The sequence below is a fragment of the Copadichromis virginalis genome, linkage group LG11 (genome assembly GCF_057382275.1).
Source record: "Copadichromis virginalis isolate Kocher_CV1m ecotype Utaka linkage group LG11, C_Virginalis_male_GT1.1, whole genome shotgun sequence".
NCBI classification, from domain to species: Eukaryota; Metazoa; Chordata; class Actinopteri; order Cichliformes; family Cichlidae; genus Copadichromis; species Copadichromis virginalis.
The window spans coordinates 36387781-36412651 of NC_140628.1; the positions used below are offsets into that span (position 1 = coordinate 36387781).

The following is a 24871-nucleotide window of genomic DNA, read 5'->3' on the forward strand; positions in this document are numbered from 1 at the left end:
GCCACAGCAGTGTTTCCTCACGGAGGGCATCTGCGCTGCATTGTGGGAGCGGGTTACTGCATTCCCCCGGCATGTAGGCAGAAAGGAAGTGGGCAGGTGTGATACTCTGGGAGGCAGTTCCCAGCAGAATAAAACATGATTAGATGGAAAACTCAGGAGCATCTTCAGGGGACGGAGAAACAGGCGGCGATTCTGAGCTCCACCTGCCATCTAGTGGAAATGAGATTTATGTGCAAACAGAAATAAACCACACATTATTTTTTCTTCTTCTTCCATATAAATTTATAAAAACTACAATCATGAGAGCAAGCCAGCATTCTTTTTTTATTACCAGGAGTAAGCTGTACGTAAAGACAACTCTGCTTTGATTTCTAATACAAAAGGTCTTGTGCCTTGCCGTGCTGCAGAGCGTTGGCTGGAATGTGCTGATGCTGGCCTGTTCTCACCTGGAAACGGCAAACATGAAAAATTAAAACAGGTCATGTCTTTATTTAGAGTAGGAAGTGCTGTGTGGACAGGGTGCAGTTGATGTGCGCAGCTGTGCGTTAAGTGTCTGACTCCCCTGTGACTGCACATGATTTACACTACAATGCTCTCCTCTTACCACCAGGTGGCAGCAGATAACCACGTCAGACTCTTCTTCCCCAGACATCAGTTTCCTGTCTCAGTCTGCATCACAGGAGACGTTCCAGACAGTTAAGGATTGCAATTCTGTTTTTTCTTTTTCTTTTCAGTGAGAAAATACCAGCTTTAGTTTGACTGCAATCTTTATTATGATCATAACTGCGTTATTTGACACATTTTATGCTCCAGTTCTGAATTATTAGTGACCAAAGATTCATGGCCAACTGTAACTATAAGGGCAAATGTCAGAACTATGCAGCTGTTACGGGTTAGCCACAGTGTCTATATTCACATCTCATTGTCACGAGTAGTTTTTTTGGCACAATACACAGAAAATTGTGGATTTTGGACACAGAGGATCATTTATCTTATGTTAGAACAGTTTTATAGTTGTTTTTATTAAATATTTTCAGTGGTTTGGTTCTTTGGCTCTTTACTGTAGTCATGTTATGTCCTAACTGACACCATTGATTTTGTTAGAAAAAGATATGAGCAGATTAAATCACTTAGAACGTTTTATGTCATATTTATTTGTCCAAAAGTGGTCTCCAAAGCTCCTCAGGATTGTCTGGTGCTGCTGTTACCCTTTTCTTGGACAGTTGCTCAGCATATTCTATGACCTACTTGTCTTTAAGGTTTGCTGTCATGTTTTCTTACAGAGCAGCTACTTCTTATTGCAGTACAGCTCGGCTGTGTTCTATATTTTTGCTTACTGAAGCTAATGTGTGTGTCTACGTGACCGATGCAGCTCCATCTTGTTTAACACTAGGCTGGTTTTTGCTGTCTTCATCGTCCCTCGTGACTGAGTTACACTGGTTAAGAATTCTAGCTGCAAGCAAGGAGGAAGCATCCCAACCTGTGTGTGTGTGTGGTCTTTGTGAATGAATCAAAAGACTGGATATATATTAGAAGGTCATGATGCTGATTAGACCATTTACTTTGATTTATAAAAAGAAACAAAGAAGAAAAACTGAGGCTTCTGACAAAGTAAGAGATAATTAAATAGGATTCAATTACGAGTCCAGTGACTTAATAGCAATTATAGAAAGTCACTGAGGTCATAATTCACATCCATCTCCTTGCAGATGGTATATATTAAACCTGTTGCACCCTAAGCTTGGTTTTTTTTCCTTTGTTTGTTTGTTTTTTTACTCGGCACATATTTGAAATGAATATTCCTCCTATATCCCATGACCTCTTGTGCCTGAAGAGTAAATTTAAATAACATAATGTAAGTGTTTACTCAGTGATGACAGCTGGCCAGCATCCAACATGAATGCCTCTGAGAAGCTGTGTTTTGGTCTGGATAAACACAGTCAATGATGGCTCTCTGCTTTTACTGGAGGACGACTGACAACTGACGTGTGTGAAGCAGCTTTGGTAAGAAGCACAGGACACATGTTAGGCCTTCTTTTATTATCATTGTTTATTATATTAAGAAATAGATATCGTACTAGAAGACTCATGGATTGAAACTAAAGGGAGAATTTGGCAACAGCAAAGATCTTTTAGTAGAAATATAAATTCTGGAGCTTTTTGAAACGTTTTATTTTGGTGCAAGGTTATTTATCCGTGTTGACTTTTATGATTCTGTATTTAGTTTTATGTCAAGGTGGCTGCTTGTGGTAAAAACTTTCTTTAGAAATTTCTAAAAGGGATAGTTGCTTCACTAGTTCAACATTGTACTGTATGAACCTACCAAGTGACTCATTGTCAGACAATAAACTCCTGATTAAGGCTCCTCGATTACAGCAGTAATTCTAATCTCAGTTACTTAACATGATTATTCATTAAGTTAACAAACATTTATGAATCTTCCTCTTTTTTTCATGAAAAAAAGGTGGAACCCCACACTAGGCTGTGTTTTGATCTTTAATGACCCGAGGTTTCCAGGGGGGTGCCAACCAGTCTCTAGGCCTGTGTGACCGGGGCCTAATGAGAGGTTAAAGGTCAGGTGTAGCTGTACATTGAGAGGAAAAGATTTGCTTTATAAAGTCAGATAATAATGTGGCGCTTTGCAGCAGTGGTTGGCTGACCTGTGCAATTTCAAATCCAAAAAACCTCTTTGGCCACCAGCATTCACAAATGGTGACGCACGTTTCCAACAGCAGTAAGTGTTTGTGAACATGACATTAAAATATCAAACATGAAGGAACATGAGCGGCCTTTTATGGGCAAGAACAGGAGCTCCTGCCAGGTATGAGATGCAGTGACGGTCTCCCTCATCGATGAATGGGAATATTTTAAAAAGTATAACATGGACTTCAGTTGTTGAGATAAAAGCTGATGGGACTTAGCGATCAGACACACTGTTTGTCAGTTGTGCAAACACAATTTCACGCACTTCCTCTTTTTCTTGCTCTTTAACAAGTGGTTATTGTACCATGTTTGTTTCCCCTCTTTCTCTGATTCCCCTCTCTCTGGTTTTTCCCCTCCAACAATGGATCATAACTCAGACAGGAACCAGCTGCTTCAGCAATTACATTAATATCTGTCCCAGACTTTATTGGCTTGCCAGCCACTCTAATCAAGTCAAAGGGAACTAGGCTATCCCTCTTCGTAACAGAAAGTTCACCCTCAATCTGCTTTGATTGAGAATGGATGTCATTCCTCTGCCGTTAGTGCTGTAGCGTGCAGTGTTCCTCTTAACCATTACATCCAGGCGATGTGAGCGTGAGTTATGGTATCAGCCCCGAGCAGTGCCGGAGAAGAGCGGCCGAGCTCATATCCTGCCAGTGTGCCTCTGAGCAAGTCAGGCGAGACGCACGTGCCAGTGACCGCACCATTACATCAGCTACTTTCACTCCACGTATTCTGGCTGCTGCTTTGTGTGAGAAGAAGGAGCCATTATGTGGTATAGTATAGTCGGAGTTTGTTTGGAGAGCTGGCGAGGGGAAGCAGAATTCTGACAGAGCAGTTATGGCATTAGTCCAAACAGAGCTACACTGTTCAATGGCAAGAACAAGTCGTTATTGTGTCACACTCTGAGAAATACTGTAGGCTGCACTGTGACATTGTCCCCAAGAACGGGTCATTCAACTCCGCTTCCTTCCTGAAACCTCGGCCAACTTATCATTCTCACTTTTTTTAGCAGCAGCACTGATCACATACATTACAATTTGTTGGATGTACTTTGAACCAAAGCCTCTGAAGGTTTCTGTTAAAGAAAAGCTGCACAACGTTTTAAAAAATGATATTTGTGTTGAGACTTGGTGTTTTTCCACCAAGAAATTTAACTACATGTTGACCATATCTGTGATCAGTCCTTTTGGTGGTAATATGTCATGTAAACACATTATCTTGATTACGTCTTAATGCATTCTCAATCATCCAGGAAAGTAATTCTTCAAAAAGTTGATTGTGTTCATCTGGACGTAGCGTTTTGTGGGAGAAACGTTTCATCACTCATCCGAGTGACTTCTTCAGTCTCAGCTGACTGCAGGTTTCCCCAATCTTATAAACAGTACATTTGCATAATGACTGAAACCAGCCCACTGAAGGAACAAAGGGCTGGGAGGTCAGTGCCTTAATCATAATTATGCAAATTCTCATGACCATTGATCAACAACCACTGACCAAAACCCACTGATCAAAGACCACTGATCAATGGCCATGAGTACCATTCACAGAGAGTTGGGGAATGGCTGCAATCGCAGCATAGCAAGATGCCGAAAGATGTACCCTTAGGCCCCCGTCCTCGATTCAGAGATGGTCTTTCCCTTTTCACGTAAACGGCCTCCTTGACTCCATGCTCAAACCAGCGTTCCTCCCTGTCCAGGATGTTACATCCTCATCCTTGAAAGAGCGTCCACTGGCCTGTAGGTGTAAATAGACTACAGAGTCCTGGCCTGACGAGGTAGCTCTTCTGTGTTGTGCCATCTGCTTCGCCAGAGGTTGTTTGGTTTCCCCGATGTATAAATCCTGGCAATCCTCCTGCACTTAACAGCGTACACTGTTACTCTGTTTGTGTCGAGGGACCCACCCGATCCTTGGGGTGGACCAATTTTTGACGCAGCGTGTTTTGGGGTTTAAACGCCACAGAGACCTGGTGTTTAGAAAAAATGCGTCTCAACTGCTCCGATACTCTGTGGATATCCGTAGTTTTTTTCTTTGTTTTGCTCTGACAATCACTCTATAGATGCAGTTTCTTTTATTCATATTGTTTCTAGGGCAGTAACTGTTGCTCAGTATTTATTAACTCCAAGTCCAACAGGATCCGCTCCGCTTGCAGAGTAATTCACAACAACTGCGACGGCCACTTGCGTAGGCAACAGTATAGGCGCTGTACAGATTCAGTGCAGGGTTATAAATCAAGCTTAGAAGTGAGAAGGGAAACAGATCAGTCTTACCTCTGTGAATGAAGTTAATCCTTTAAGATGATTAGTTCAGTTTTGTATAAACAGTTTGCTAGGGTTAGGCTAAATATATTTGCAATCAGCAGCTGGCCTTTCACAGAACCATGTCTCTGTTGTTGTGGCCTTTGTGGACGTTTCTTTATCTAGAGGCTTCAAGGCATCCTTCATGCGACTGTGGTAGTCATTAGCTTGTGGGCTTTGACTCTAGCATAATTTATAATAAGTATTTTTGTTCTTTGACGCAGTGTATGAGGCATTGGGGTTTGCAAACACACCTTAATGAATAATTGTACAACTGTTGGTTCTTGGACTGATGAATGCCAGTAGGAAAATTATAACAGATTACCTAACCCTGCTTGTGCATTATGTTAGTAGACGTTTGGCTCAAACCTGAGTACTGCATGCGGATGTTGCATATGTTATCTGGACACGGAACAGCTATTCCATTCTTTGTAAGCTAGTTTTCTTAGCAACACAATCCACATCACAGTAGCTGGTTGAAAAATGTTAACACTTCTCAAAAGGGCATCCACACAGGTGAGACGGGCAACACGTGGCAACCAACAGAGCAGGAAATACTGATGAAATCCAGCAACTTGCAGCGAAAATGGTCCAAATTAGTAGGGGTGCACCACGCTGACTTTTTCTTGTGCCAATCTGATATTGAGATCTTGGCTTCAGAGTTCTGTCCATCCAGAGTACTGCTCTGATACCAGTGTTAAATTAATATGCTGTATATATTTCTAAGTACAAGGAAGTGTGGTTAGAGTTATGTCACCATAAGTATTAGAGTTGGGCGATTGGATAAATAAATCCATGTAAATAAATTTTTACACGGGCGATTTATTTATTAATTTGCCCATGAGTAATTTTGCTAATAATGATGGAGGTAATAGAAGCAGTCAACAGGGAAAAAATAATAATATCGCTGTTTTAAGAGCACCGTTTTTCATCTGTGAGCAAATGCACCCTCCTCAGAGTGCGCCCAGATGTTTGTTGATGGAGCTGCAGAAGCTGGTGATAGCCTTGCATACTTAGACGGATGGTGGACACGCTCATGCTTATGCAAGTTAGTTTGAGTGCTTTGCTTGCACTATACGTCTGCACAAGTGGCACACCGCTTTGGTTACATCCGTAGGTTTACCTCTTTCATCTGGTTTAAAGCCAAAGAGATCCCAAAGTGGCGACCTTATATGTTTTTTTTTATTATTGTCAGAGTTAATGCGCAATCAGCACGACTAACGCAATTTAACAATTAACCCATCTGAAGCGCAGACTGAGTCAAAATCCCTGAAATGTCTCTGTCAACCCATTTCGGGCAGTTTGTCCAAAGTTTGTTCATTCTGCGCTCCAGATGGGTTGAGTGTGCTAAAAATTTTAATCGTGATGACCAGGTCAACGCCGCATTAATGCCTTAACGTTAAATTTTTGGGGGAAATTAGTGCATCCATGTTTGGATTTCTATGTCGTAAACACGCAAAGTAGTCTGTGCATGATCACATTGCTCCACACATCAAAAAGTCTGCGCATGCGCGAATATATTGCCCACCGTCGATTATTGGACTGACGATTGTCGGTTGGAAAATTTCTACATATCACCCAACCCTAATAAGTATACTAAAAGTTTCCAGACAAGTGTTAGATTGCACACAACAACAGTGACAGTATCACTGAAAGAAGCTGTGAGAGAAAGCAAATCACCATCGTGTTCACAACATTTCATAAATTCTTTATGTGTGGATGCGGTGTAAAAGCTTCCCAGAATCCCTTAGGCCTAACATGTCGATCTTCTTTTCATGCAGAAATGTGAAACATTAGTTTCAAGTCTTTAACATAAGAATATCATCTCCGTTATAAGCAACACAATAACTTAAAGACTATTTTTTTCAGAAAAAACACTGAATATTCCCTCAAATAACACCAAATGTAGATGCTGTGCTGCTTTGATGTTAATAGCATGAAACATTGTTTAGTCAGGCTAAACCTTCAGTGTCAATAAATAAACTTAACTCCTTGCCTTTGGGCATAAAACGCTTCATGGTTATACAAGGCACCCTGTAAAACTAAGTGCCCTGATGGCTGTTGGTGATATAAATTTTCCTTCCATTAAGTGTCTCCTGAGATAAGTCTGCCAAACAGTATCTCATCGTTCCAGAGGAGAAAAACAGTGTCATTGGCTGCTGCGTTATCCATGGCATCTGCCCAGTTTCTTGTGCATTCCTCACATCTTTTGAAAGAGAAGGCTTGTGCTTCAGCCTTAAGATGAGCACTGAGAGTCTGCATTTAGTGAACCTTTCCTGAACATGGCCTGTATATGCCTCCACGGTCTCTCCTTTAACTGCACCATGGGGCTCATGACTGGGTCATGATCATGGCCATGCTTAATCTACTCTAAAATGCACTAAGTGCTACTGAAGAGCAAACACTTGCCTCCCACAAAGGGGAAAGATGGCGCTCTGGGACAGGCAGTTTAGTGTCGAGCAGAGCATGAAATATTCACTAAGAAAAGATGTGAAGGATGGAAGAAGTGACTGCCACAGTGTGTGGCGTTCGTGTGTGCCAGGTCTAGATGCCTCGAGGCGAGGAGACTCGTGAGCACAGACAGAAGTACAAATGTAGTGGGAGTCTGCAGTGATTCGCAGGTCATTTGAATGCTCTGATGTCCTCGTTTGAAAGACTGTCGCTCTCTGGACCTAAAAATAACTACACAATGTCTTTAAAGGAGTTTTAATCTTTTATAGCTACATGACAAAGCCACACTATTATTGAATATTCACCAGGAATTTGTGTTGGGTTATCCTTTGTTGTTTATCTCAATAAGCTTGGGTCTATTGATTAAGTGTTTATGGTGGTCGATACAGGTCAATAAACAGAAGTTGATAAGTTTATTGAGCTTTTAAACCCAAAAGCATCTCATTTTAAAATGTTTAATTAAAGATGGACAAACTGTTCTGTTGAAAAAAAAAAAAACAAAACAAGTTAAGGTCTCTCTTGGAAATGAGATTTTGAATCTCAATGAGATTTGTTTTACCTGAATAAATAAAGGCCTATAAAGGCAAATAAAAATTCTGGTTTATTTTATTTAACCTGACTTATTGTCAGGATAAGGCTCTGAACCACTTTAAACAAACTGTTTTTCACTGTACCACAACCAAAGAACGAGTTTGAACCACTAAGGATTGAAACATCAAGGCCTCCACCTGGCCAGTCCAGGGCCAGTTTGACTTGGGAGACCCTGCAGGGGGCATATTGCCCCAGACAACAGAGCTCCTGTGATTCACTGTGCCGTGAGCCAACGTTCCCCCAAAACGTTTTGGAATGAGTTTGTGACCAGAGCTGAGGAAATCAGCTATATCACTGTCGTATTCATGAGTGAGGCAAAGAGGGAGCCAGAGAGATGGTGTCTCTCAGATGATTTACAAACACCTCGGCGTTCCCACAGAAGTGTTGGAGTGGGTGGCTAGTGAGAGGGAGGCTTGGGAATCTCCTGTTAGACTGCAGATGGATGGATGGATGAGTGCATTCATTGTAGTAAATAGGTTTAGCATAAAGTCCATGTTTATCATCCATTTGACTGTAATATAGCATGCGTCTTCCTGCAACACACTGATCACTTTCATTCGTGCCTTTCTCGTATTTTTGTATATATTTCTCTTGTTTGCTAATTATTCCTGCTGTCTACTACCTATATTTTAGTCAGCACAGTTGGTGTGGAGCACCCAGAATTTCATTGTAGATGTACAATGATAATAAAGGACTATTATATTCTAGTCTATTTTTTAATTTTACAATTGGTCTTGTGGCACAGGTGACATCCTATCACTGTACGAGCTCCTGAGAGCAGTCTGCACGCCTAGTTGCTCGATTTTATACACCTCTGACCATGGAAGTGATTGGAACACCTGAATTCAATAATTTGGATGGATGGAGTGAATACTTTTGGCAATATAGTGTATTTCATTTAGGCTGGGAAGGCTAGCAGTTAGAGTGCAATCCACACACTAGGAGATGCGAGTTACCCCTTGGGACCAATCAAATGACCGAAGAGAGGAAGAAATTTTAGTAGACCAGAAGTTTTTGGGTTTTTTGGTTTAATTAATGCTATGGAAAAATATCCTCATGATAGTTTGTCCTCTGTTTGCTGTGTGGAACCAAAAATGATAAACTGCTGCTGAAAACCACATGCGTGCAACTCGTAATACCCCCTTAGCTACAGAAAACAGAATAATCAACCCTGAGCTGTAAAACAATTTCTGCATTCATCAGTGATAATATCTAGCAGTTGATATGGGAATAACCATGAGTTTGATTGTTTCGATTAGGTTTTTAAATGAACTCTTTATTTTTGCCAGAGTTTGACAACAGGTCTCTTTTAAAGGCTTTTCCAGCCAATAGCTCCAAACCCAAATCTTTATTCTATTGTTTAAAGTCCTAAAGAAACAACAAAACAAAACCGTTTGCGCTTGATAAATGATGCAAAAAATCATTCGAATAATTTTGAGTCAGTCAAATAATCAATTAAACGACTGGTCGTTTCAGAGCCACGCGCAATATCGGGTCAATAAAAGGACCAGAGTGCACGCACTCTGTCAATAGCAGCATGTTTTATTTTAGCAATGCATCGTGGGATAAGGAAGGTTTCTGTGACCCATTACTTTTGATATTATTTATTATTAAAATATTAGTGGTTAGTGTCAACCAACAGAAGCTATGCAGTAAATTAATAAAGCGGTCCACAGAAAATTAATCAGGGTCATTTTTGGTAATTTTGTTTCCAGTATTTAAAGTAGGCACAAAATTATCCAGTTTCAGCTGCCAAGTGTGATAATCATCCGCTTTTGTATGTCAGATACCTTTAAATGTAAAGAAAAACCCACATTCATCTTTATCCTAAATTAACAACTAAACCCAGTAGTTCAGTTTTAGCTTTAAAACCACTTCACTTTGTTTTTGTATTGATTAATTTTTTCAGACTGAGCCATTTAAATAAACTTTATGGAAATTACCACATGGAGACTTTTTGATTGATGAGTTGTGAAATCAAAATCAATTAAAGTCACACTGCAAATGCGTCATTGAAGGTTAATCCTGCTAGTATGCAAGAGCTGGACAATAACTCTTACACTGGCAATTATTCGCTGCCAAGTTCCAGGAAAACAAATATATCAACATAAAAAGACTTCTGGCAGCAGCTGTTTGGATCACAGGGAGTTCTGAACCCAATGGCATTTATTAAACAGTCCAGGAGTAATACATTAGAACCATTACACCACTAGAGTCGTGAACATTTTTGTATTTTTTGTGTTTTGTTTTTTTTTTGTTTGTTTTTTTGTCTGTTGGCTGAATAAAACAAGCCGTTATAAAATGTGTTTTTATTTTAAAAATGCATTTATTCATTTTTGTGACTATGAATTTCAGATTAAGTATTCTACATTACCACTCAGAAGTAGTAGTTCTTGATCTAAAAAGTAAAGCCAGTGTGGAACTGCCTCAACCATCCAGTTGTATGAAAGTCTGTGGGACAAAGTAAGTGCTTGGCTTTCTTGCTCAAAGCCTTTATTAAATACTTTGCTGTTTCAAATGTTATTGAGTACAACATTATGCTGATGTTGTAAATTATGGTAGTTTTAGATGATAAAGCAAGGACACTTTGTGGCCATTAAACATACAGTTTATTGTCCCTGTCTGCGTCTTACTTGTTACATTCAGTTTGAAAAGGTGAAGCTGGTGATGGTGACACCAAACATTTTGCATCTTCAAAACAGGACTGTGCCAATTAATCAGTAACGTCATGGTGGTTTATTTAAAATATTAGCGAGATTTTCCCTGGCTTCAGTGGTGCAGAGTCAAGCAGTGTCTTTGTCTTCACCAAGCTGCTACCGAGTGTACTAAAAGATCCATCCATCTTCTTCCACTTATCTGGGGCCGGGTCGCGGGGGCATGAGCCTAATCAGGGAAACCCAGACCTCCCTTTCCCCGGCTACTTCCTTCAGCTTGTCCAGGGGAAAACCAAGGCATTCCCAGGCCACCTGAGAGATATAATCTCTCCAGCGTGTCCTGGGTCTGCCCCGGGGCCTCCTCCCGGTGGGACATTCCCATAACACCTTACCCAGGAGGCGCCCAGGTGGCATCCTTGTCAGATGCCCCCACATCCTCAACTGGCTCCTTTTCATGTGGAAGAGCAGCGGCTCTACTCTGAGCTCCTCCCAGATGGGCAAACCCCCACCTCATCTCTGAGGGAGAGGCCAGCCACCCTTCGGTGTCCAGTCCAACACACACCGGCAACTAGTCCAACTTATTGCCGGCTATGCAGACCAAGCTCCTGCAACGGTTGAACAAGGATTGAATGGCCCATAGTAATGGGCCAGACACCCCATACTCCCAAAGCGCCTCCCACAGGACACTCCGAGGGACAAGGTCAAATGCCTTCTCTAGGTCCACAAAACACACGTAGACCGGTTGGGCAAACTCCCATGCACCCTCAAGTATCCTTGAAAAGGTAAAGAGCTGGTCCAGTTTTCCATGACCAGGACGAAAAGTGCATTATTGCTCCTGCGTCTGAGGTTCACCTAACAGACGAACTCTCCTTCCCAGCACCCTGGCATAGACTTTCCCAGGGAGGCTGAGGTGTGATCTCCTATAGTTGGAACACCCTCCGGTCCCCCATCTTGAAGATGGGAACCACCAATCCAGAGGTACCGCCCCTCATCTCCATGCAACATTGTAGAGGCAAGAGGCCAAGACAGCCCTAGAACAAACCTCGTCTACCCCAGGGGCCCTGCCACCACGGAGTTGTTTAACCCCTAGAGATAGACAAGTCGTCACCCTCATCCCCAGACTCTGCTTCTTCCATGGAAGACGTGCCAGTGGGATTAAGGAGGTCCTTGAAGTATTCCTTCCACCGCCTGAGAGCATTCTCAGCCGAAGTCAGCAGCACCCCACCCGCACTATACAGAGTGCAGGTAGAGCACAGTTTTCCCCTCCTGAGGCAGTCCGAAAGTCTTTTTCCATGGCCTCTCTGAAACTCTTCCCACACCTGAGTTTTTAGCTTCCGCCACTGACCGAGCCATGTTCCGCTTGGCCTGTCCGGTACCTACCGGCTGCCTCAGAATAACTAACCAATCCCAATAGGATAGTGTATAAAAAGACGTTCCACAGTTAAATTATGTCTCCCATCATTTTCTCTTGTCATTATATTTTCACCATACTGTGTGGTTATGTTTTGTGTGTTATCTATTATCTCTGAATTTTCTTACTCCTGAAAATTCTGTATCCACCAGGCTCTGCTTATAACAACATGGGAATTTAGCCGGTCTTTTCTTTTCCCCATTTTTAGAGTTAAGCTCCACGCTCCAGGCTTAGGGGTCATTCACACCACTCTTCACATTCACACAGGCTTCCTGTGGGGTTTTAAATGTCATCTGACTGCTGACTGACGAGGTGTCAAAGATAAGAATAGTTCGATCTGTTGAGAGGATGGAGGAGGAATCAATAAGCTGAAGAAACAAGTGAGGAAAAGAAGATCATGATACAGAGTGGTATAAAAACAGAAGGATGGAGTCTGATGAACTGATGACCTGTACTCCATCTCAGACCTCATCTGCAAAAGGTATCTGGAGTCTATCACAGCACGTCAACGCTGTTTGGCTGCAGTAAACTCCTCCAATGCAAGCAGGAGGGACACACACTGTTCTGCCAGCGTCGAGCTAGCACAGGATTCAGTGACGTCTGCTTGGAAAACCCAAACAGAACGCATCTTCGCTGACAGCCTATCCTGCACTGCCTTTTGTTTTATGCCTTGTCCAAACAGCTTCCCACAGAGTTCGCTTGAGTGCCAGCGCACTGCTGTAAACATGCAGATGATGATTTAGCTTCAGACGTTGCACTCAAGACCCAGCCGTCTATCCGTTCATCTTAACCGCAGTGCTGTTGCTTAACTTCTGGGAAAGTGTGAGCCAGGCTTCGTCTGCTGATTAATTCCAGACGATGTTTAGTGTCATAACCCTCCACCCTTGTATTGTTTGAGAGCCCTCTTCATTGTAAGAAAGCTCTCCTAGGAAGTTGATTTACTCGAACACAAAATTTATACATCAGGACAGCCTCGATTATCACATCACCACGTTTCAGGTGACGTTTGCTAAATCAAGCTATTTTCTTTTCCAGAAAGGAGTACTTGAATATGTCTTTTTTTTTTTTTTTTAGGGTTTCAATTATGATTTGTTATCTAGCACAAAGATAGAAATTACTAGTAAGATTGTAAAACCTGCAGCCTTGACACTATAGAACAACATTTAATGAGTCCCACTGACAGCAGAGCATGGCTCAGAAAGTGCCGATACCCTCGTTTTGAACTCTCTGATGGCTAATAAAAGACATTTTGCTGTATAAACATTCGGGTGACATGCTAACGCTCGTTAAAAAGCTCTTTACAGAAAGCATTAGAGGGCCATTCGGGTCAGTTTCAGTGCTCTTTACACCCATTTAGCTGATTGTCACTGCCTCCACGTGTGGTAGATCATTGAGGTTGACCCCCAATAAAAAAGGAAAAAAAAAAAACCCAGCTGATTAATAAATTAAATCTTTTTTAGTGACCATGTGTGAAATCGAGTATTGGTTACTTGCTCTTTACTCAGTTTTTGCAGTTTTCTCAGTTAGGGACTCCAAACATAATACACTCGTGACTCACTATATAAATAAAGTTTGTTTGGTAGCAACTGCACAGCTGTCTTACCCATAAAATAGGGTCTGCCTTTGCTTGCTACCTGTGCATGAGCACTTGTGAGCGTGCATGCTGGCGACAGACCCATCCAAAGCAAGCCTAAGCTTTATTTCCCCAGGCTGGCTCTGCTCAGCTCAACACACAGGGAGCTAATCGATACTGATGGATGTGCAAAAAAAAAAAACCAGCTGGGGGAGTTGGAACGAGGCATCTCTGCCCTTGAAAATAGTCACATCTTTGTGGACTCACGCACTGTGAGCATGATTGATGTGAATATTAAAAGCGAAACTAACCTTGGGAACATTTAGCATTTAACATTCCAAGGCTGTAATGTGACTTGGAATAAGAGCAGCAGGAGACTTGGGTTTGGTTCCTGGATTAGAAACCATTAGCGAGGCCTGCGTGAGTCAAAGCTGCAGGGAGGGGATGAAAAATAGGTGGAATATTCCTTTAATGCAAGAGGGATTTTCTTATTCTTTGAGAAGGAGCAAATAGGGATTCAGTATGACGCTGGGATGTAAATTACCTAACAGAGCAACCTACATTGGCAAAAATAGGCAGAAGCAGGGCTGACTGGAGTGGGAAGGTCAGTCTGACACGGTGCAGCCTGAAGAAGAGTGGAGGACGGTTGCTGCAGGGAGGCGGGCGAGCTGATCACTGTGCAGCGAGAGAGCAGATGACGGGAAGTAAGTAAACACTGCCTAAGAACGAGGAAGCCATCTCTGCCCCCAGGTTAAAAAGTATCGAGTAAAGTCAAACACAAACACATGATCTATCCAACAATGTTTATTGAGTTCATTTTTTTTTTCTTTTTTATTTGACAGGTAAAGAGACTTGAAATACAGCTGAAATGCTCTCAACAACAACTGTAAATACGCCAACTGGCACAGCACTGACGTCTTGTTGTGGGTTTATGATCTGCAGGAGGTGTGGACAGCATTTAAAAGAAAAAAAAAAAACGCACATTATCATGAGCAACAAGGAAGAATTTGAAAAAGGATGCAGACATTTATGGATGTGTTTGGCTACACTGACAGCTAGCAGTTAAATCATTTTTATTCTGTGGACAAAGATATTGATGTTCAGCTTGTTTGAAAAGGGCTACCACCCTGTTTTAAAAGAAAAATCGTGCCACAACCCAAGTCATGTTTGTTGAGTGTAAAAGACGGGCAGCTGGTGAGCAGAGTCACACAGTTAAACTTTTTAAGGTTTCATCTTTATCTCTTCCTAAATCGCAACACCAGCGTCAAAGTCGCACTGACTTAATTTGTACTCTCCTCAGATCATTAAGCTCTCCCCATAAGGCAACAAATCAGATACTTGTTTTGAAAATTTTCAAAACGAGACCTTTTGTGGTCCAATAGATTATTGTTGGACTCGTGTAGAGTAGCTTTCAGAATAATCCTCAGCACTGTCCCTCATCTGTCTGACCTCAACCAGATTCTCTTCATTGGCTGCCCCTCATGAACAAATCATTTAAATAGGTGGGTGAGGCTTCTGTGCGCCTCAGGTGACCACGTTAGGGATATCCGCTCTCACAGTTGGATAACAGGAGGCCCACAGAGGTCACTCACACAAAGGCTGATCTCCATATTTGAAACTGGCCATGTTAAATATGAACATCCACTATTTTTAATGTGTATACATAAAAGACAAGCATAACCGGCCTCCTTTTAAAGGCTCTGAAATGTCAAGTGCATTTTACATCATTTTCTAGGGTTAATTATTTTATATATACTTATTATTTCAGGCCGCCTTTGTCCAGTAATTAAAAATATCTACTTTACTATTGTGAGATTATAAATAGAGATAATATTGGAGGGACAAATGAAAGGCAAGCCGGTGTGTCAATGGAGCAACGTCACAGTAAAGTCATGTTCAAAGACAATGCCCTTTTCTCAGTCCCTGCTTGCACTTGCTTTTAGTTAGCAGTAGCGAGGCACAGTTTAATCAAAGGGTAACTGTGGATCGATTGCTGCTCTGTCACCAGGAATGGATATGAAGCTTTTATTACTTTGAAGTCGGTGTCCTTCTCTACCATCTCTTCAGCCCTGAGTTTATATTCTTACAAAGGGTTGTCAAAGTGCTGTTAATCACAGACAGAATCTGCTTGAGCTGTATGATACAGTTTTTCGTCAGGTGAGAACTTAAAAGTGGATAAGTGGAGCTGTGGTAACTGCAAAATGAGGCATTTCAGGGAAACATCTTTGTGGCTCACAAAGTGAGTGCAGCATGTTCTCATACCCGTGGTGTCAAATACTGCCATTCTTATCAAAGCTGCTAACGTCTCAGACACACAAGGAGTCCTGTGGCACCTCTGCCATGGTGCACCGCAGTACTGCAATAGCAAGACAGGTTTCAACTAAAGGTTTGTGGAGGACATGGTGTTACAAATAAATGCACAGGTTACATTTTCAGTGTGCAGGGCTTTCTAAATATAGCCAGTCAGTATTTAGTATTGAATGAACGCAACTAAAACTTGTGACTTAACGTGTATTCACAATGGCTTCCCTGCACCTTGGCCAAACATAACTCTCTCCTACCCAGACCTCCCAGGCACTTGAGTTTATCTCAGCATCTCAAACATGGAAAGTATAAAAGATGGATTTGGCGAAGCTAATGTGCTTTAAACTTGTGTTCTTTCATGGCCAGCAGGGGAGCAATGACTCTGGGTACAAAAAACCTCTGATGGTAGGGGAATCTCTGGTAAAATACCCCAGACTTCTTCGCTTTCTTAATAACGTAAACGCTTCTAATGACGATGGGATCAATCGCTAGCTTTGGGTTGTCTTAAACAAATGGGGAAAGCGCTCGGCTTCATAACAGGATTTTACTAACCAGCGACAAAGTCACGGGGCTGCACCCAGTCTACAATGTGAGGTCCTGTCTCACAAGCTCCCAACACATGAGGTTAGTGATTTCAAGCATGTAGGTCACCTTTGTCCGTATAGATTTCATTACTTAACACAGTGATTGTCATGAAGACGGCTGTTATGGACTGTGTAATGGTTGATGATTATCACTGTTTGTTGAACACTGGTTTTGACTTGTGGTTGTTTCAGTCTGTTAAAAATGGTAGATGCAATAAGATGAAGGCTCATCCAGCACTTTTTTGGGGGGGTCAATAATTTGTTCTATTTAATTCAGTTCTTTTGTTAATTATTTTTATTTGGTGTTGTTTTCAAAACCTTTTTCAAAATTACCTATTTGTAATTTTGAAGAGTACTACTGTGTCCATTTAATATCGCTGTGACCTTTGCACCAAGACACTGAGGCCAAAGGTCAACTTGTACGCGTGTCTTCAGCTGTGTCTTAGAGAGCGGCAGTGTTTGAAACCTTGAGATGAGTCCCTGTAGGATCTATTCAATGATTCTGCTCAGCAAAACCAAGTAATTACAAGAAAACAGACTGATGAGTTTTCTTTTTTTCCCACAGCCAGAACAGATTTCTCATTTGGTTTATTTTGAATATCTGTGGAATTGGTTTGGCTTTTTTTTTTTTTTTTTTTTCTTGGAAGAAATCTAATCTTTTTAATATTTATTACAGGTTTCAGCACTCTCGTGTGGGAGGAGCATGCTCCAAAAAGAAAAGCCCCATATATTCCCCAATGAAACGCTAATGTGATTAAAACTGCAAGCTGTTGAGTGCATTAACGTCCAGTCACCGGTTTCTTCCGTGCAGTTGCTGGTTCTGAATTTTGAGACTTTGTTGTTGTTTGCACCAAAGAAACTGTATGAATACATTCTCTTATTCGTCCTTCTGTCTCGACGTGTTGGCGCACTCCACCGGGAAAACTCGGGTCACTTTTCCTCGTGATAAACCTCGTTACCAGATGTCCACAGACAAATAAAACTTTGTATTTCCACAGACATATTCATATATCTTTTATAAAATAAATCTTGTATTTCCAAGTGTACAATAATAAAATGATGCACTCTGCAGAAAAAAAGGTAACAGAAAACTCCATATATACACACAGTATACTGTTTTGGCAGACAAAAACATGGACAAGTTCAGTATTGTAAACAGCTCTTTACTCCCATTCACATGTGTTCGTCTACCATTTATTGACTTCTCCCGTCGGCTTGTTGTTCCTCCTGTCCCGTTACATTCATACAGTAAATCCAGAAAATTGTGCTTTAGGAAATCTCTTACAACAATCCGCGGCTTTTTTTCCTTCATATCTTTTCTTAACACCTGTTCTGCTGAGTAGAAGTGCACTGTCTCCAAACAGCTGAATGTCTTAAACAGTCTGGTGGCTGGTAGTTCACTCATCTCTCCTGGTTCAGTCAGGAGAAGAGTTGGGGTTAGACGAATGGCAGCAAACTTGTGCAGTGGCGTGGAGGATGTAGAGATCTGAGCTTGATGACTGGGAAGGTTTGGTGGCACATGTGCAGCAAATGCTCCATTAGTAATTTGCCAGTTATCTAGACTTGAATTAACTTGCAGTGAAGCCGTGTGGTGAACTGAGCTCGTGCCTGGAAAAGCAGCGTTTTACTGATGGCAGAAGTTAGAGAGGTTAAAGCTGCGCTTGGGATGCAGGAATGTTTGTGATGGAATGTGAAGAAACACTAGCGTGCACGGAGCAGTGATGTCTGGGTAAAGACACAGACTGGTGAAGGAGCAAAGCTTTGGGTTTTGAGCTCAGGAGGCAAGAACAGAGTGGAGGTCTGAAGGTGGGCGTCAGGTCTGCGCGTCTAGTTGTCCTCGTCCGTCAGCTCCTCCTCCGCGATGGCCTTCTCCGGGATGGCCTCAAGGCTGCATCTGCTCTTGGACTCAGAGCCGAAGGAACCGCTCACCGCGCTACCTTTAGTCAGTTTACAGGTGAGCGCGGCATAGTGGATCTGCTTGAGGTTCTCCTGGACTTCGCTTCGGGCATGCTTCAGTAGATCCGCCTGGCCCTGAGAGGTAGAGTCAGACAGCAGCAAATTGGGTGTCAGGAAAAACTGTAGCTTGTAAAACTTCTTTCAGTTTAATTTGTGCAACGCTAATTCACTACACAAACATCGCAAGGGGTGTTACACTGTAAAATAAAGAAAACCATACAATATCAAAGAGCACCCCAAATATTTGATGGTATATTATTAGCATATATTTTCTATTCTCTATGAACAGCACTTGGGAACAGTGGGGTTAAAGACCTCTAGTTGAACCAGGCTCAGGGAGGAAGCTGCAGAGCTGATCGCTCTTACCTCTGTGTTTAGATTAATGTGTTGTAGAGTTGTGTCAGTGTCAGATTTAAGATGTTATTGGCTCCGAAAAGTTTATTACAAATGCTTTGTGAAGGTCACTGACTCACAGTCCATAAACATTCCAGTTTCACTAACGTCCCACAAAGTGTCCTCGTGCCTCTGCTGTGTAGTGACAAACGTAACGAATCATCCATCCGTCCATCTTTTTAAACGCTTGTCTAATTCAAGGTCACAGAGAGGGTGGAGCTTATCCCAGCTGTCATTGGGCGAGAGTCAGACCCTGAACAGGTCGCAGAGCTGAACACGTCCCCTGTATACTTTAATTTCACTGCAGTTGGTTTTATAAGCACAACATACAGTTGAGTTTTTAATGAAATTTGAAATGTTTTTCACACCTAGTTCTACCTGTAACTTTATTTTTCTTAAACATGTATTCACTGCTTCAACATTACCTGAACATCTGTGCAGTTCTAACACTGAAAGTCCACAGCAGGCTTAAATAGTTCATTTTAAGTTGGTTAAAACACAAGTTACATGAGGTTTCTTTTATACGTGAGAGCCTTTATCATTGTGGAACACGTCACTGTTAAAGCAGCATTTACGGCCGACTAGATCATTTTCCTGACCAACAATCAGATTTCCTCCCAGCAGCGTTTCTCTGTCGTCACTTCCTTTAAATGTCAGAGTAGCTGATGCTGCAGTCATCAACGTGCACTTTAGTTCAACTTGTCAGGCTGACTATGATCAAAACTTGATCTGCACTGTAACACCTTATTGATTAACAGTGATCAGCTCTGGTCCTGGTGCTGTGGCAGGGAACACACTCGGTGCTTTTAGCCATAAATCATGCAGCTCACTGTAGTGTATCTATTTATTCCTTTCCTTTGTTTCGTTTGTATACAGTCTACATGCCATTGTAGCAGGATAAAGGTTAAGTAAGCTGAGCGTATACAAGCAATCCCTGTGTCCTGAAAATCTCAAGACTCCTCTAAACACTTGCTGAAAGGCACTTTTTTTTTTTCCCAACTAATGTCATGATGTCAAAAAGGATCAGAAGAAATGTAGCTTACAGCGAAGTGAGAGGATGAAGCGAGCAGGGCCCATTGTATGATAAATAAAGGTTATTATGCAAAGCTCCTCTAAGCAACGTGGTGGCATTGGCCTCCATTAATAAAACTGGCTTGACTTATAAGTGATGTGACTGAAAATCTCACCTTCAGAATGGTGATGTTCCACGTGAAGCTCTCCACAGCCTTGTGCAGCTTTCTGCCTTTCAAGCCTTCCTTCACAGCCAGGTCGTGGAGGTTCTCGTGAAATTCCATAGCTGCGAGAGAGAAACAGACGAGAATGAGTGTCGAGTCAGTGCGGTGTTTGTTTAGGAAAGAAGAACAGCTGCTGCGAGAGTGGAGTCTGGGATATGCGAGGCTTGCTAGGCTTGTTGTCACTGTGAGGAAACGCATGCAAGCAAAGACCCTGGCATGTACTGTCGACATTCACATTTCTCCAGCAGCAGAAAACTTCAGTCTGCGGAAGTACAGAGACTCTCCGGAGGTGGGAGAGCATTACTGTCTCCTCACTGCACGCATACGAGGTGATAATGGATCGCAGTGGCCACAGTTACATACATACCAGGTCTGGAAAGCAGGTGAGATTGTCCTGTAGCACAAACTCAAGCGCCTGCCATGAAAATATTAAGTCGTGTGGAAAGCAGACGTGATGGAAAATGTGCTCTGTTTTTCAGCTTTTCATTGACCGCGGAAGGAAAATGTATCCGACTTTTCTTGGGACTGCTTTGTTTTATTAGAATCCACACAGTGTTTATACATAGATTTTCACTGGGATGTCCCTGTCAGCGAGGGACTGTTTTATGCCTCTCTTCAGCATCATCAATGGGAAATCTATATCATGCAGTGACTAGTGTGCAAATCCTGGGTAAACCCTCCTAATACAGGGATGCTAAGGGACAGGAGTACAGATGAGGAGAAGGAAACAGTGAGGCGGGATAAAAGAGACCTAGAAACAGAGAGAGTGGGAGACGGACACGACGCTCTTTCACTGTGGATTAGCATCACGGCCTCCAACAGAGGAGGGATTTGTCTCCTGAGGAGCTTTCCCACCTCTTCCCTCCTCTCCTATTTTTCCCCCTCCTTCCTCTGCATGACTGAGTCCGACTAAGGACATGTTTAAAGTTGACTTTGCTTTGCAGGGCAGCAACAGGAAACTTCAGCCTGAGAACCATAAACCAAAGGCAGACAGAGCAGAGACTCCATGACTGCGTAACATCTCTGCACTGGAAACTCCACATACATTTCCGCTTGAATCTCTGATAACAGCTTGAGCCAGTCGTAGTTCCTGTCAGTGCTGTTGCCATGGAAACATGGTGTGCACGAGAGAGAGAGAGAGAGAGAGAGCGAGAGACAACAACCCCCCCCCCCCCCCCAACCCCATTTGTGTGAAATCTCCATTATAGGTGTGTGGTGCTGGGCTGTTTTGGAGCCACTCAACTGAGGATTTGCGTCTGTCACCAGACTTCTGGCATGAATACAACCTCAGGAAGCTGACGGGACTCAGTCAGTTGTGACACATTTATCATATTTGTAGCAGATGTCACGTCACCGCTCCCAAGTTGTTTTTTTGTATTTTCCCCACCATTTTTTGCTATAATCGAATGTGAAATGACATCTGTTTAATTCCAGGTCACTACTGTAACTACAGAGCTGCTGCTGCTGCGCACATGAACCATGACGGTGCTGAAGAAGGTGCACACACACACTTAACTTACACTGAAGGTTGCCTAGCAACGTTTTATGGAGTCTGGCAGGCAAGAAAGGGGAAAGCTCGTTCTTAGCAAAGCATTTGAGACTCTAATCTCTGAGGTAATGCTGCAAGACTGCAACTGTACAGTAAAGCCCGCTTCGAGAAGGCTGAGGCGTAATGTGAAGGATTGCAGCATGACCTGAATTTTTCAATAGGTTAAATTCATAATTCTTTCAGCAAGACAGGATCATATCTACTTATACCACACATGCCACTAAAACCTAATTTTATCAGACATGGAGTACAAATCCAGATTAAGCAATTATCCAGGTCTGGGTCACAGGGGCAGCAGTCTAAGCAGAGACACCTGACCTCCCTCTTCCCACTATATCCAACAGCACTTTCACAGGACACTGAGACGTTCCCAAGCCTGCCAAGAGACACAGAGCCTCCAGGATGTCCTGGAGTGCTCTAGGTAGGACGTGCCAGAAACGCATTGCATAGGTGGTGTCCGGGAGGCGTGAACTACATCTTTCAGTGTGGAGGAGCAGTGGCTCTGCTCTGAGCCCCCCCTCACTGAGCTCTTCGGCCTGTGTCTGTGCCCATACCCCTTTCAGAGTACACTACTCCCAGCTCGTGGCCACGGGTGAGGATAAAGTGTATATTGATCAGTAAATCTCAACTCATTCTTTACCACAATGGGCCAGTCCCCAGAGATGCTGCAACAATACAACAGCTTCTTGGTCAATTGCACTTTTTTCTGTTTGTTTAATATTGCTGAAATTAAGCCTTTTGGCTAAGAACTCACACAACTGTACTTGTATACAGTCGTGTGTCTGTATGTATAACTGGAGTGATGATAAACTGTTGACTCTATGTATAAATGTTCAGAAATCTACATCTTAAAGTAGAAAAGCTGACAAGCAGATAATTAGCCAGAAAATGAAAAGAATCAAAGTAATGGTTATTATATCCTTAAAATATCCACTGCTCTACAAACGGATTAAAGAAAGCTTAAAGGGACAAGATTGTTTTAGACAATCTGTCATGTTATCTTGTAAAATAAACTTTGGCTCTTTGCTTTGTATTCTGCCAAATGTCACAGTGGCTCCACTTTGCACTGAATACTGTAATTTTGAACTTGGCATTTAAAAGAACATCTTCTGTGCTGATCATGTTAGTCTGCAGCAGCTTTGGCCATCCAGCTCCCCCAAATGTTAATTGGAACCTAAGTGAGTATCGGGTGAGAGAGGTGACATCCCTGTTTGAGCTGCAAACACCTGACTGAGTTCGCCGACACCACCTACGTCCATTTTTTTCTCTCTCTCTCCTCCTTCGTCTGAGCTGATGTGATGGATTATTCACAGCTTTAATAGCTGCTCCTGCTGAAACATTCTGCTTTCTGTAAAGGGGGAATTGGGTTTATACTGACCCAGTTTCTACTCAACAGACGCACAAAACCATGCTGCATGCACCGCTGGGATAGAATTAAGTCAGTTTGGGATGGAAAATAAATCAATGTTCAAGTTCATCAGTTTGCCATCTGTTGTGTCCTAGTTTGCAATTGTTGGTTGTTTAATTTTCTCCAGTTGATTTTGGATAATCATATATAAATATGCTTTGAGATTTAAGTCCCCATCATGCTTCTCTGGAAGCTTTTGAAATAAAAAAAAAAAAATGCTTGTCTTCTTAAATTTTTACTCCCGTCTTACTCGTTTGTTGGACTATGGTTTCATTTAAAGTGTCCTAATATGTCCTTCCATACAGGAGGTTGGCCGCTGCACCCTGCCTACATTTTTGAGGCAGCTCATGGTTTTCACGTGTAATATATGCTGTTTCATGTCGTTCTGCGTTTCTATTGGTCGAAATGTATTCCACACAGGCCATGCAGTTCAACGCAGCTGAACCAGGAAACGCTCGCATTGGCTGCATTTGTCAGGTCGGACCGAGGAGCAACTTCTGAAGCCAAAACAGCGCCAATACCTCCAGTTCCCCTAGTGCCCTGACCCCCATCGTAAGCAAATGCTTCGAGAAGCTGGTCAGGGACTTCATCTGCTCGGCTTACAGGGAGGAGGTCAGCGCCCTGACCCACTGGTGTCAAGACAACCATCTCACCCTCAACGTCGCAAAGACAAAGGAGTTGATAGTGGACTTCCGGAGGTGCAGAGAAGTACACACCCCCATCACCATCAACGGCGCTGCTGTGGAGAGAGTGAGCAGCTTCCGGTTCCTTGGTGTACATCTGGCTGAGGATCTTACGTGGTCAGTACACACAAACAAAACAGTGAAGAAGGCCCAGCAGCGCCTCTTCTTTCTCAGGAGACTGAAAAGATTCGGCATGAGCCCCCGCATCCTCAGGACCTTCTATCACTGTGCCATTGAGAGCATCCTCACTGGATGCATCACCACCTGGTATGGCAACAGCACCGCCTACAACTGCAAAGCTCTCCAGCGAGTAGTGCGGTGCTCTGAACGGATAATTGGAGGTGAGCTTCCCTCCCTCCAAGACATCTACAGGAAGCGCTGCCTGAGGAAAGCGGGGAGGATCATCAAGGACTCCAGTCACCCCAGCCATAAACTGTTCAGACTGCTTCCATCAGGAAGGAGGTTCTGCAGCATCCGGTCCCGTACCAGCAGACTGAGAGACAGCTTTTTCCATCAGGCCATCAGACTGCTGAACACGTCATAGACACCTCAGCTTCACTACTGGAACTTTAACATTATGCACTCCACACTGTATATAAATGCCACTTGTTTTGCACATATTCAACTCTGTATATTTTATATATTTTATTATTATTATTTTTTTTTTTACTATTTAATTTGTAAAAATGTGTACACACACACACACACACACACACACACACACACACACACACACACACACACACACACACACACAGGAAAATATTTAGTATACACATCCAGAAATGCATACACTATTATATATTGTACATATATTTATTAGTTTCAGGTTGGCCATTCTTGTATTTTGCTCGTTTGTGTTATTGTGTTTGCACATCTCTGTTGCTTGTGGGGCTCGCACACAAGAATTTCACTCGCATGTGCTGTGCCAGTGTGCCTGCACATGTGATGTGACAATAAAAGTGATTTGATTTGATTTGGCCACTTGAGGCTGGCTTTGAAAAGCAGTCAATTCTTGTCATGCTCTAAATTTGTAAAATGCAAGGAAACAAAAGCATCTTTGATCTGTACAGTCCCAC

The 24871-nt window shown here is 42.5% G+C and overlaps 1 protein-coding gene across 1 annotated transcript in view; it reads right to left on the reverse strand.

Moving 5' to 3' along the window:
- Positions 1 to 14469: 14469 nt before the first annotated feature.
- plcl2 (phospholipase C like 2) overlaps positions 14470 to 24871 on the reverse strand; it is a 44638-nt gene continuing 34236 nt past the window's right edge. The window contains exons 6-7 of the mRNA XM_085472227.1: positions 20105 to 20214; positions 14470 to 18599 (exon numbers count right to left, since the gene is read on the reverse strand). Of these exons, the coding sequence (XP_085328353.1) occupies positions 18396 to 18599; positions 20105 to 20214 (314 nt within the window). The 3' untranslated portion in view covers positions 14470 to 18395. The remainder of the gene's footprint in view (positions 18600 to 20104; positions 20215 to 24871) is intronic.